Below are 14514 nucleotides of genomic sequence, written 5' to 3' on the forward strand. Positions count from 1 at the left end.
CCCGCCCCCGGCGCGGTTCGATTGGCTGCGGGCGCGGTGCGCTGGGTGTCATTGCCCGGGGGTCCCAAACAGTGTCAGTGGCGCCGGGAGCCCGGCAGGTGAGGGCGGCCCGGGCCGGGGGCGTGCGGCGGGGCCGCGCTCGGGGCAGCCCCGCGGCGGCTCGGAGCGGTCCCGCGGGGAGGCCAGGCCGGGCAGCGGCCGCAGCAGGGGGCGGCGGGCAGGGCAGGCCCGCCCGTGAGGCCTGGGGGACCCCCGGCAGCTGCGGGCGGAGGGCGCGGGGTGAGGGGCGGTCGGCGGGGTGGGCGCGCTCCGGGAGGCCGCGGCCCCGCTCCCCGGGCGGCGGCGGGAGAGAGGCCGGGCAGGTCGCGGTGTTTGGTGCGGAGTTGCTCAATAGCGGCGACGGAGGGTGCCCAGGCCGGCCCGGCCGCTGTCGGGGCTCCGGAGGGTCGGGCGGCCCCTGGGCCCCGCCGCGGGGGCTCCGCAGGTGCCCCGAGCTGAGGCGCGGCCGTGCTGAGGCCCAGACCCGGAGCTGAAACTGTCCCGGTGCTCGCTTCCCCCCGGGCTGGGCTGGCACAAGGTGTTGGCACTCAGGGCACGGCAGGGGCGGGTGTCCGTGGGGTGATTTCATCCCTTCCGTGACATTTCGCCTTTCAGGGTTCCTCGGCGCGTGTGTCAGGCTGCTCTTGTCTTGCTGAACGTTTTGTTACTAATTACTATTTTGCTGCTTATTTCCGAGTGGTTATCCTCCCTCCCTTCATGGGCTGGCCCTTGCAGAGCCTGGCCTGACGTGAAATGATGCTGATAACTGATACCACGTCGGGGATTTGCCTTTTTCTTTAACTTTGGAGCAGGTTTGGGGTGGGGGGACACCACAGAGCAGCTGAGGGGGTTCCCCGAAGAGCTGGCTGGGATCTGGGGTGCTCCTCAAGTGCTTTCTGCCTTTAGGAATGTCACACAGAATTTTCCCCTGGAGAACAGAAGTGTGAAGGAAAGCTTGAGGATGGCACAAAAAAGCTGACATAAAGCAGTAGAATGTGTGAGCTGCAATGTAACCCATGTTTTCAAGAGTGCAGTGTGCTGCAATTGTGATTGCACATTATTTATATATAATTGTTTTCTGAGACAGCAGCCCATTAGGAAATAGTGGGTTTGTGTAATGGTGATGACAGCTGTGTACCTGTACCACTATCTTTAGTCATGGAATCACAGATTGGCTTGGGTTGGAAGGCTCCTTAAAGATCATCTAGTACAGTTTGAGATAATTATCCACTTTATCATGCAGCTCTGTGGGGTTTGGTTTTTTATTTTCCCAAACATTCCAGGAGCTGTAGTGATTGAAGGAGTTGCCCGCTTGGTGCGTGATTTTCTTTTTTCTCATTAAAAAAATGCTGTAAAGTGTCCTGCAGGTCTGTATAAGCGAAATTTCTCTTTTACCACCCTGAAGGATACATGAAGAACTTGTGGAATAAGCAATTCTGTGGGAATTTTACTGAAAGTGCTGTGTTTGCTGCAGGTGTGTGCCCGGAACGATGGCGACAGAGTCCCCGCGCCGCCCCAGCCGCTGCACTGGAGGAGTGGTGGTTCGCCCTCAAGCTGCCACGTAAGAACCTTCTAGAAGAGCAGCCCTTACTGAAAAGGGGTTGGTTTTCTTGTGGAAGAGCCCAGCCTGAGCTGGTTTGGGTTTTCCCCCCCAAAGCCAGCTCGTGTTGACGCTGCAGTTTGGCTGCGTTGAGCGTTGTCCAATAAAGTCAGCACGTGGCATTTCTGTCTCCCTAAGTGGGATCCCCTCCTTTGCCATTGCACACCACAGCTGTATATTTAAAAGCTAATTACTGCCAAGTTTTGTTGTTGTTTGCACCATTTTGCTGTACAAACATTGCCTTGTAGAAGAGTGATGCCAACTTCTTCCTTAGGCCAGAGGGATGTGCCACGTGTGATCCTTTCTTGCTGTTCTTTTAAACAACACCTTGTCCCAGGAGTGGATATATTAAAACATACAAAACTTGTCATTAAAGTCATCCAGGAAGAAGAATTGTGGAATTTTTTTTTTTTAAATTTTATTAAAAGAACAAAACCAAGAAAAAAGGAAGAAATTCCATCCTTCTGGTCAAAGCACCTGACAAACACTTTTTGTGCCTGGGCATCCTGATTTTCACTGTGTACACATGGGAATGCTTTCATGGCAAAAGAGCCTTTTGGCTGTAAGACAGCCTAGAAGATTTATGGTCTTTGTCTGATAAAGGAGTTTTGTAGCAACTTTTTTTCCTTCCTTGGGATGTTTATGCTGCTGCAAAATGGTATCATATGGAAATGTCCATTTCAGGGGGTGTTACTGTGCCCTTGGAGATAACTCTGTATTTCCAGAAACAAGATTCACTTCATTTTTATTGAAGATCACAAGAAACTGATTGTTGTAGCACAAAAAATTGTGTTAGAACTTTGTCCTGCATCCATTTTTTTTTTAATGTGGCAAAATTCCTCAACAAGTGCACTTCCTCTCTGTAACAACATTTTCTTCAAAATGTGCTTTGAAAGTATTATAATAGAAAAACTCTGTAAGAAGTTGATTGTCTGTTCTGAAGATGATTATCTGTTCTTTTTTTAAACATGGTGTTTTGTTCTTGAGGTACCTGTTTGTGCCTCAGAAATGTAATTTTTCTTTTTGTGAATCTGTGTGTGCTGAGCACTCAGCAGCATTCTGCTGTTCATGTTAACTTTCTACACCATTATTAAAGGAAGATTCGGCTTTTTTGTGGATTATGTTGTTTTTAACCACTTTAAAGACATCTCCCTGGAATTTTTTCAACTTTGGGGGAGATTTAGAGCACACACTCTGAATAAAACACCTCCCAAACATCAACTTGACTTCAAGATGTGCTTGGGGAGAGGGGAAAAAAGTGCATTGCATGAGCTGAGCCACGAAGGCAACATGACTCTGGCTGGTTGGCATTCCCAGGACAGCTTCAGACACTGTATTTAATGCTCTACCTGTGGCCAGGCATTTTAATAAAGGTGTGCAGGGGCAGCTTGGGTGACCTACATAAATCAGAGAAGAATCAACACAGAAGAAACCACAGCTCGTTTGTAAGGGCTCAGCCTAAAGCTGAGTGGGACAGTCTGGGATGCAGAAATCCTGGGGTGGCTGGTTTGGGCAGGGGCTGGAGTAGGCTTTCTGGAATGTAAAACTTCATATTTTAGATTTATCCCTGTTTTCAAAGAGCTGTTGCAGCATTTGGGTTCAAGTATCTTCTGTAGGTTGTGTGTGGACCTAAATTGTTCAGAGTGCTGCATTTTCGGTGCTAAACACTCCTGGATTTATTAAAACAATCATGCACAGCTTCAGAAAAAAGCACCTTTGGCCATCCAGAGTTCCTAATTTACAGTTCTCCTCTGTTGCTATGAGAAATCCTGAGTTGGCACAGGAAAAATTGCAACAGCATAAAAGTTAATTTCAGAGCTGCCAAAGCTGTTGCCTAAAGAAAACCTGAAGGCTTTTCTGAAGTAATCTCAGGCTTTCTGAAGGCAGCTCTTGAGTGTCTCAAGTGTTCCTCATGGCTCAAAGCACCAGCTTTCTGCAGGGTTCTTCAGCACCATCTGTGTGCCGCTGTCAGCCCACGCTGTGCTTGCTCAGCACTTCCACAGGGACTCCCTGCTCGTGCAGGGACAGCCTGCTCAGGGCACTGCCTCAACTCTGCCCCACAAATGTGTCTTGCACTTCAAACCCTCCCCCCTGATGCTGCTGATGAACTTCCAGCAGGGAATTACCTTCCCAAGCTATAAATTCTCATCTGCAAATGCCTCTCCTTGCTGTTAGGGAAGGTTTTGTTCCATCCCCTGTCCCTGAGCGCTGCCAGCATTGTCCATCATGCACAGGAGCTCTGGGAGTTTGTTTGTGCCACCAGGAGAGCTCCACTCATTGTTTAAATCCTCATTTTCATGTTTCATTCAATTAGAAGAATCCTGAGGAATGATTTCCAACTCCCTGTACCACTTCAGGCCCCTCTGATGTGGAGTACATGGCTTATTCCTTGAATTTAGATTTTATTCTTTCCCCCAAGCAGTTGTGCCATCAGCAGGTATCACTTGGCTTTTTTACAGACTTTTATGACTCTTAGTCCTGTCATAACTTACAGGCCACAATTTACATTATCAGAATTTGGCAGTAAAATTAAGTGCCTGCACTGCATGCTTAGCATTCTCCTAGGTGCTAAAGGTTGCCTGTGCTTCCTTTTGCTGATCTAATTTAATAATTTATGGCCATTTCTGAGCTCCTTTGGCTGAAATTCTCCTTCTGTTTTCCAGGGAACAGTCCTACATGGAAAGTGTTGTTACCTTCCTCCAAGATGTTGTGCCTCAGGTAGGGTGTGGATCTTTAAAACTACTTTTCTTCAGTGCACAAAAAAAAGCAGTGTCAGGAATCCTCACTCTGCTTTGTAAATTTATTATGTCACCTAATAAATGAATGAATGAATAATATGTATATTTATATATTTAAATATATTTATATATAATAAATATGGCACTGGACTGGTCCCTTCCTGGTGGCCCATGGGCCTCCCAGTAGCAGAAGGGAACTAATTTTGTTTTACTCTTTGGGAAAGCTGTAGTCCCTGGTGGAGGAGCCCTGCAGCTGATTGCAGCTTCAGGAAATGATTCTGATTCTGATTCCAAGGAATGATTTAGTGTCTTGTTTCCTCATCTTAGCAATTCCCAGTGCATTTATTCTGTAATAATACAAAAACAATGCCCTCATTAATATCAATTTGTGAAATGCATTTTGGACTCAGGGTTAAAATTAAACATAATGAAAGTTTCAATGAAGAGATTGCTGCATTCCACAGCCTCCCATTCCCCCTGGCTGCTTAAAGGACACAGTCTGTGTTGTATTTTCCACATCAGCTTGCCTTGGAAGTGTGGAATGTGATTTGTTTTGAAAAGTAAACCCCACACTTATTTTTTACATTTGTATTTTTAGTCCATGTTGTTGATTTTCTGGCATGTATAAAGTGATTATACAAGATGTGTTCATATTTAATCCCAAATAGTGCTCAGTATTTTGGTCTAATTCACTTGGAAGTGATGGTATTTCTGCTGCTGCTCACCTTCCTGCACCACAGCTTCTCCTGAGGACTGTAAAACCTCCAGCCTGGAAACACTACAAGTCTCACTCCACAATTCCTTTTTGTATCTCATCTTTTTATGGGAATCTGTGGAACACAGATGGAATTCTCCTGGAATTGCAGTTCATTCTCTTTTAAATGGCTGCATTAAAGTTGTCACAAACAGAACTGAAAGGTGTCAGTAATATAAACTGGGGAGTAAAGGTCTCTTTCTTTCCTCAGTCTGGCTTGCAAAGCTTTTAAGTGAATTAAAGAGAACTTTAATGATAAAACACCTCATGTGAGAACCTCCAACAGTGCTGAAGTTAGAGACTGTAGAAGCCACTGTGTTTAATTTTATTAACTCCCTCTAAGTCACATGGCATTTCTTACCTGCCCTGGAACATTTATTGTCACAAATATTTTGTCATTCCTGCATCAGTGAGTGATGTTCAGCGTGGTTCTGTTGTGTGAATACTGGTGACAGTAAGCTCCATGGATCATGTTTGTGCTTTTTAATAGAATTCCTTCTTACAGGGGGAGAAAAACCACTGTAAATCTTCCCTGTTTGAACCCTTTTGCTTTTTGTCCAGGCCTACAGTGGAACCCCACCAGAAGAAAAAGAGAAAATTGTCTGGGTCAGATTTGAAAATGCAGATTTAAATGGTATGGCTTCATTTTCTCCCACTTGTTCTTGTGAGCTTTGGGTCCATGTGCAGTAATTCCAGTCAGCTTTCTTTGTAATAGAATAATCATAAATATTATTATTTTCTTGAGTGAAACCCCTCTTAAATGACATTTTCAACCATGAGAGAATGAGCAAAGCTCACTGACAGCATGGAAGCATCAGAGATAGAGAAGGTTTATTTGGGGTGGTGAAAGAGAATGTTTCCAGGCCCAGTCAGAGCAGGCTGCATAAAATAAATTTTAACACAACATGAAGGGTTCTGAAGAATATTCTAAGGAGTTTTATTATATGAACCCAAAAAGGGAATGCCTGAGATTTTATAAAAAATAAAGGGAAAACAAACCCACAAGCAAATAACCTTAACTGGGCAGAGATGGCCATAAAGATATATATAGATATAGATATAGATATAGATATAGATATAGATATAGATATAGATATAGATATAGATATAGATATAGATATAGATATAGATATAGATATAGATATAGATATAGATATAGATATAGATATAGTATAGATATGGCTACATAGAGATTATAGATAATTTCTAGTTCTAATAACCCTGCTTTAGGTTCTCTCTCACTCCATCCCTTACCTTCCTTAAAAAAAAAAAGGAACAGGGATCTGAAAGGGGAATCAATCACCATTTTCGCTCAGACCATGCTGTTATCCAGAAAATTTTTCTCCAATATTTTAAATTTGGAAGCTTTCTCTTTGTACAACTTCAACAGTGGTGTTTGCAGGTGCAAATATAAAAGAATATATTTCAGTATTGCTCCAGCATGAAAATGTAAAGCACTTGGGTTGCTTTTAGTTCTAACAATTGGGGGAACACCATCTACTGTTGCTGAGAGCTGGATCCTGACTTCTGATGATGGCTTTGCTGTTGAAATGTCCTTCAGATACATCCAGGAATATGGAATTCCATGAAATCCACAGCACTGGGAATGAGCCCCCGTTGCTGCTGATGATTGGCTACAGTGATGGGATGCAAGTCTGGAGCATACCTGTGAGTGCAGAGCTCACCCCCTCCTTCCTTCTCCTTTTCTCTGTCGGTTTTGTGTTCCAACTTTCATATTTTACCTTGGGTTTCTCCCATTGGAGTGGAAAAGGCCAGCACTTCCCATCCATGGCTGGTGGATTGTGTGTAACGTGCTTATCTTCAGATAATCCTGAGCACAGCTCAAACACTTCAGCTCATGTAACTGCAGATTTTTGAGGGCTTTTTACACATTTTTCCTGCCAAGTCCATTTCCAGACTCAAACTGGGAGCAGTGTTTGCCATTCTGGAGTAGTTTCTAGCCCCAAAACAAAACTGGATTTTGTTTTTTAACAGAAAAGAATAAAGGTTTAAAAACACCAACAGGATTTGTTTGTCCCAGGAGCTCCAGTATGACAGTATTAACAGTATTTTACAATCACATGTTTGTCATGGACGTGATTTGCAATTTTAATTTTATGAAGGCCACGTGGGTTTGATTTCATGCTGTCATCCCCACCCCCTGGTCGGTGTTGCAGAGTGGTTTATGGGCACGTGGTCTTCATTTGGGGGATTTCCCCCAAACTGCTCAAAATGAGAGAATAAAGTTGAATACAGTAGGTCATCAAATTCTGAACTTAAAAAAGCAAAATTGCTCAGAACACCTTTTCCTTCAGAATAAAGCAGAGGATGGAGTTCTTTCCCTTTGTAAAATGAACTGTTCTTTTAAGAAATGTGCACATTTTACAACTTTCTGGTCAGCTGTGTAGGACATGTGTTTATATACCAGAAGCTTAGAAAATAATGTTAATTTCTAAAGCAAAAGCTCAGTTTAATTGAGTTTTATGGGTGTGGTAGGGCTTTCCCCTTCTTTATTGTATCTTATTATCCTCTTGATTGCATCTCGTTAGCACAAATGAGGAAATAAGCTGATGAGGTTTTGTGTTTGAAGGAATGTTTAACAAAAATGGAATGAGACCGAATATACTTCGCTAAACTTCAGTATTTTGGAACTGTTTATTAAAATTTAGGAACTTTAACTGAAACTTGGGAACATTTCAGCCGAAAATGAGATTTTCTCTCGCGGTGCGTTACACAAAGCGCCCACACGGGGGCGCTGGGACACCGAGCTAAGAGCGGCAGCACCACCTCATCAATCACTAATTAATTAATTAATTACCATACCCTGAGCATCACATCGGCCTGAGCTCTAGTATCCTCACAAAACACCCTGTTTTACCCAGCTGAAACGTTTTTATCCGGATGAACCTGGTTTTTCTGCTAAAAAAGGGAGATATGTTAACATGGATAGATGTTTTCATTTTTATTTCTCTCCTTTTCTTCTTTTTTTTTCCCTCCTTGTGTCCAAATGAGCCACAAGTTAGGCCATGGAATACCTGATTTTGCCTTCTTTTAGTACAGCCAAGCTGTCTTTTTTTTTCCCCCAATGTATTTCACTTCTTCATCATTCCTAGCTTTTGATAGTATTTGCTATTTCAGGAAAAATAACAAAAATTAAGTGGCAGGGCAGCTTCTCTTAGGTTGTTCAACCTTTGCAGAAGTATGAGCAGAGGGGAAGTACAGTGAAATGGAGAAAATGCCAAATGTGGAAATATTTTACCATGCACCTTCAGAATGTCAGCTGTGGGGATATTGCATCATTTTACCAGCCCTTTATTTGTATATTCTGTGAAATTCTGAGAGCTCAGCCTGGAGGTGCAGCCTGGACCTGGACACTTTGTGTTAGAGCAGTGTCAGTGCTGGAATGGCTCCTCTGTTAGTGCAGATTTTCACAGAATAATGATCTTTGACATCAGCTTTAAATATCTTTGTAGAGCAGGATTTGTATATCCAACAAATTTAGAAGGAACATGAACTGGAGGGAGTTTTTCATAAACTGGAGGGGGTTTTCCACATTGTTGCTTCTCCTTTGTGTTTTTCCCCCTTGCTTAGCCTGAGCACAATAAAACCTGGCAGCTATGTGATTGACTTAATATTTAAGAGCTTATTTGGCAACACTTTTTTGTGCCCTTTGCTATTACACAAACCTTCCTTCTTGGCCCCTCTGACTATTTAGCTTGTAATTAAGCAATGTTATTCCAGCTAAGGAAAAAAATAACCAACTCTGCATTCTCTGCTTAATCTGCAAAAGCAACAATCTGACATTTATGTGCAAATCTCCTCAGGAAAGTCATTATCTGTAGCATTGTGCTTTTTTATTCCTACAATTGGCCCTCTATTCAGCACTTAATAACGTGTTGCAGGCAGCAGGGGTTGTGTGTGAGTGATTATGAAGTGTTTATGACAGCTCCTAAGCCCACACTCCTGCTAATGGTGCTGCATGGCCTTGCCCACACCTCGCTGCTGTGTCTCTGCCAGCTGAGAGTGCTTTCACATTAACATCTCCTCCGAGGAAGAGCTTTGGAGTACCAAAGTGTGATTTGCAGAATGGGAGATACCATTAGGGAGGCTTCAAAGGGCTGGGGTGGTGTTTGGGGGAGCCTGGCTGTGGAAGTGCAGCACAAGGTGTCCATCCAAAGGGCTGGGCTTTGATCTCTGCTCTCCAGCGGGGGTGGGAGGGTTAAAAGTGGGCTTAAAATACTCCTGGCTGAGTGGGGAGGAATCTGGGGATACACTAGGAGTTCCTGTTTGATAGTGGTGCAGTGGAGTTCTGTGTTTTGTTTGGAATTTGTTTTTTGCCTTGCTCCCAGTTTCATGTTTCAGAGACAACTGGAGCTGGTTTCTGCCTGATGTGGTTTCCAAGTGTCTGTTCTGGATGTTCCTGTTCAGGGAATGCACGTTGGCTGCTTGTTTTTTGTTTTTCATTGTAGGTTGGGAGTTTCAGAAGTAGAAAAATCATCTTAATGTAAGGTTCTTGTGACGATTAGAAAAGAAACTTATCACATCTCAAGCTGCAATCCTTCCTCTGTCCAGGCCTCTTTCTAGAGGGAACCACTTGCATGTGCCACTCAGAAAAATGGAGTAATGACTTGACCTAGTGACCCTGAAAAATGTCTGAGGGCTTTGCAGAAAATCTATGCAAATCATTTGCTGAGGCTTTGGGTTTTTTACACTGAAGAGGCACCAGTGTGCAAGAAATGTGCTTTTATAAAACTTCTGATTCCATTAGCACTGCCATAATTTAAAGTACTAAGTGCAACTTCATCCCGGTCCAGTCACTAGAGTAACATTCCTTGAGCATCTAAACTCTCACAATCTCTAGATGATTACAGAGATCTGTTTGAATGGAAAAGCTGAGTGGATTTCTAAACTAAAGGGATAAAATTTGTTCATTTTCTTCCAGTCCTTCCTTACTTTCTCAGCAGCAGCATGACTGGAAGTTGCCTTTAACCCATATGCAGCAATATTTGGTGCTGGTATCTATTCATTGCTTATTCTCATAGTGTCATATCATGATATATTGATGTTTAAAACATACATCAGACTATTTAAAAACAGCCTCCTGATCATTCCCTTTTCCTGCTACACATTCCTCAGTTTCCATTTCTAGATTTGCACAGTAGTTCAAGCATTGGGTTCCAAACTCCATTTCATTTCCCTTTGGTGTACGTTTGGCTTTTTTTTTTATTTTAAATTTTGTTTTCCCCATGTGAAAACCATTTTCTCTGGTTGGAAACTATTACTTGTCCTTGGTGTGAACAAAACTTCTTTGTTCAGGTTTTTTTTATGGGTGCAAACTGGTGTGCTCCAAAGAATGCCATCAGAAATTACCCGGTGCTGCAGACTCCTGGCCTGTCATGTTTTAAGCAGTAGCTCAAGATCTCTTAAGTGGAGGGGAAGATTCTTCTTCCTCCTTTAATGAAGACTTTTTTGGGGGGTTGAATCCTTTGCTTCCAGCCTTCCCTGTAGGTCTGGGAGTTGTGGTTGATGCCAGGTTTTGGGAAAGCTGAGATGTTCTATCAGAGCAGCTCGGAGCCCTCAGTTTGGATTCCCTCTTCCCTGCAACGAGTACCTGAAGCTGCTTTTACAGCTTAATATCCAATTCTTGAAACCTGTTTGGAAATATTCTTGGCTTTTGGAATGGGAAAGAAAAACTTTTAAGAGCTCTGAGAGCTGCCACGGGGACTTGCTACTTAGCTGGATCCAATCCAAAATGGCAGCCACAGCCTCGTTTCTCACAGGTGCTTTTTGAAGAATTTAGAGCTCTGTTTTCAATTCATGAGCTCTATTTATGTTTTGTCTGTGCATGTGAGACTGTGGAGCTCCAGGGACTGGTAAGGGGATGTGGAGCCTTTGGCTGGGAGGTGCCAGCCCACAGCTGACCCCCTGTCCCCTCAGTGGGCAGCTCCTGGTGCCACTTGGCCTCCTGCTGGGGTGAGTGTCCCATTCCCAGGGGATGAGCTGAGACAAGGCCTGGAGTGGCAGAAGATCAGGCCACACAGTCCCTGTCCCCCCAAGGAGGTGCTTGCAGGCAGATTGGATCTGTGTGACCTCAGCTATGAAGTTTTATCCATAGATAAATGAAGGGCATTAGCATTAACCACAGTTAATTTAGGGGTTTGTAAACAGCAGAAGCTTCTGGTGTTGGAAAGAAGTTAATTGGAATTCAAAGAAAATTCTGAACTCGAAGCCCTAATGCATTTTTCAGTGCCAAGCAAACCAAGGAACAACCAAGCTCTTACTAATTCATGGCAGACACAGCATGCAGTGTCTTCCATCAGTCCCTGTCTCAGCAGGACAGTTAAGGACACCCAGCTTAAATCCCCTGAAAAAGCTGTTACTGTGTGGAGCTATGCTAGATTAAATATCAGTTTTTTCATGTGATCAGTGTTGTAGTGTCACATCCAGATTTTTTGGAAACTTTATTTTGTGCCTGTTAGAGAATTTGAATTTTCTTTACAAGCGAGATGCTGGTGGTTGGGTGGCATCTTGTGTTTTTATTGCAAAGCTTTCAGTGATGGTGTATCTTCAGATTTGATCCTTTTTAGCTCCCAGGAGTCAGCAAGTGCTCAGCACTTGAGCTGCAGAGGCTGAACCCAAACCATTCCATGATGTAGAATGCTCTAGGGACCGAGCACAGGACCTGTTAACCTGCAAGGGCTAAATACCTGTAATCTCATCTTAGTCACTGTTGGATCCTGTGCCTTTTGTTACTCCATTTAACCTTACTTTCTGTAATTTCCCCCCAGTATGAAATAATAAATTATCTTTAAATGATGAATATTAATTATTTAAAAGTTACTGCATTATATTCATGAGAAGAGCTGGGCTGGGATTTCCACGTTAAATGCTTCAGCACAAATAAACTTCATTTGTATTTGGACATTTCTGGCTTTTCTTTGCAAGCCTCAAGTTTAAGCTCTACCAGGTCTTGGCACCCCAGGCTGGATAAACATTCTCCTGGAGTTCAGGATATTTAAGAGCAGAACCTGAGTTAAGAAGGTTTGGCCCTCTCAGTGTGTCTTCCTTTGGGGACTGGAACTTTGTTTGAAGTAGATTGGAGCTGGGGCTGGTGCGCTGGCAGGGTTCAAAAGGAGAGGGAGGTGTCTGAGCTGCTTGGGATATTTTATGGGAATCACTCCTTCCGTACCTTTGTTGTGCCTGTTCCTTTCCCTCTTGTTTTCCTTCCTAGCCAGAGATGTGCATACACGTGTGAAACAGCATTTGCATGGTTTGGGGGGAAAACTTTAATTGCCAATAATAATAGTTCCCAAACCTTCTGTTTTTCTTCTTTTCCATTTCCTCCTTTCCCTTTGCATAGAGCTGCTGTGTTCCAGTGGACAGAAAACGTGCTGCTGTCCTTATTTCTTAAACCTCTTTATTACTCTGTCCCTCTTTAATTTTCCTCATTTTCTGCTTAGCTGTGCTCTACGTTTTCCTGAGCTGTTTTTTCTGGATACAGATGTTTTCATCCTTTTTTTTCCCCCCACACTGCACTCCAAACTCATGATCAGTTAAAAGCCATCAGCAAACTTTTAGTGAGAGTTGGTGTCATTAACAGTGATTTTAATTGATAAACTGCTGGGCTAAAATGGCCTAAAATGTTATTTCCCCACATTTGTGTAGCTTGTGTGCAATTCCAGGCTTAACAGGGGGAAGCAGCAGTTCTCTGTAGTGTGTGCAGAATGGTGGCTTAGCTCTGTAGTAGATGGCATTTTCAAAGTAATTTCATTTATATTTGTGCTTCATGGGGTGGGTTTCATTCTCCCCCATGACCTAGAGCAGTGATAATAAATAACCAGGCAAGAGTGGATGTAAGCTGAGAGCCTGGAGTACTGTACTTGGGATTTGCTGGTCAAACAGTAGGAGTATTTTAACTTTTTGGACGTGTGAGCTGAAGTGCAGAAAGAAATGGAAACAACCATAAAATGACATTTCCAAAAGTTCACTTGAATTTATAGTTTATTGATTCCTAAGAACCTTATTCCAAATCATGTTCTCTTCTGATATTGTAAGCTGCTTGTTTGGCAAAACTTTATGCCAGCCTTGGCTGTGTTCTGAGGCTCATTACATCTGTTTTAAGTTGTTGGTTAGCTGGAAATGAGCTCCATAATGTTTGCCATTTTCCTGGAGTTTGACGTTCCATATCGGATCCATTTCCAGGCAGTTATGAAAATACATTGAGTGACCATTGCAGGAAGTCTGGAAATTCATCTTAACTGCTTCTGGTTTAATCTTTTCAACATTGCCATCAGTGACAGGCTTAAGTAGCTTGACCACCAATTTTTAAACATGGTTTTCACACCTGGTGAAATGAAATGACCCAATATATGAAATTCTCCCATCTTTTTCCACCCAGGTTTGCCATTCTTGACTGATTCCTGGTGAGCTGGCATTTTCCTTTAGAACCGTGTGAAACGTGGGATCAATTTTTGTGAATTTTAGTCAGCTTCAAGTCTTGCTTCTTCCAAAACCTGTGTGGTCATGAGCAGTTAACTCAAGATTTCTTATATATATTTTCAATTAGAGAAATGGCAGGGGTTGCTTAGGCAGAGTCTTACCAATATGCCTCCCTACAATGCCTTTCCACCTATCTTTTTAGCCATGGAATGGATGTGTTTTTAGCCATGGAATGGATGTGTTTTTAGCCATGGAATGGATGTATTTTCAACCATGGAATGGATGTATTTTTGCAGGTTTAAGTTGTTTTCTGGCCTTTGCAGATCAGTGGGGAGGCTCAGGAGCTGTTCTCGGTGCGCCACGGGCCGGTTCGAGCCGCTCGGATCCTGCCAGCTCCTCAGATCAGTGAGTACAGCCCCAAACCCTTCAGCATCCACACAACTCTTCCAAAAGGCTGCTGGGCCACTCCAGTTAAACTAACACAACAGGATTTGTGTTTTGGGGTGGCACTGGCTTCTGATTTGTTCATTTCTCCTTATTTTACATTAACTTTACTCACTTCGGCCCTTTCAGTGCTTCACATTTTATCACCCCTTGAGCACAGCTTCTCTCTGCCTCTGCTTAAATACTATTTTATCAAATTCTAAACCAAGCTGCTTAATTTAACAGGATTCTTCCAGAAGTTGAGTTAACCCTGAGAAGAACTTGCTGCAAATCTGAGCAACTGTGCATGTACAAGCAAATTCCTCTAAAACAATGACCCTGTTCCATCCAAACCCAATCTAATTGTTGACTTGAAAGAACTGTTGGTGTTTAAATTAAATTGGTTGTTTTACTTTGTGGTTGAAAAGAATTTGACCAAGATGTTTGGGGACTATGCTGGTTTAGAATTTCTAGTAATTATTTTATGAATTAATTAATAAACTTAAAAAATATAACCTCAA

At 43.0% G+C, this 14514-nt stretch overlaps 1 protein-coding gene across 8 annotated transcripts in view; it reads left to right on the forward strand.

The window, feature by feature from the left end:
* BCAS3 (BCAS3 microtubule associated cell migration factor) overlaps positions 1-14514 on the forward strand; it is a 293342-nt gene continuing 278828 nt past the window's right edge. For all 8 annotated transcript variants that reach the window (XM_084218873.1, XM_084218875.1, XM_084218874.1 and 5 more), the window contains exons 1-6: positions 1-98; positions 1514-1600; positions 4303-4357; positions 5693-5765; positions 6693-6799; positions 13894-13975. In XM_084218873.1, the coding sequence (XP_084074999.1) occupies positions 1530-1600; positions 4303-4357; positions 5693-5765; positions 6693-6799; positions 13894-13975 (388 nt within the window). In that variant the 5' untranslated portion in view covers positions 1-98; positions 1514-1529. The remainder of the gene's footprint in view (positions 99-1513; positions 1601-4302; positions 4358-5692; positions 5766-6692; positions 6800-13893; positions 13976-14514) is intronic.

Source organism: Fringilla coelebs (genome assembly GCF_963513975.1).
Source record: "Fringilla coelebs genome assembly, chromosome: 20".
In the NCBI taxonomy this organism is placed as follows: domain Eukaryota; kingdom Metazoa; phylum Chordata; class Aves; order Passeriformes; family Fringillidae; genus Fringilla; species Fringilla coelebs.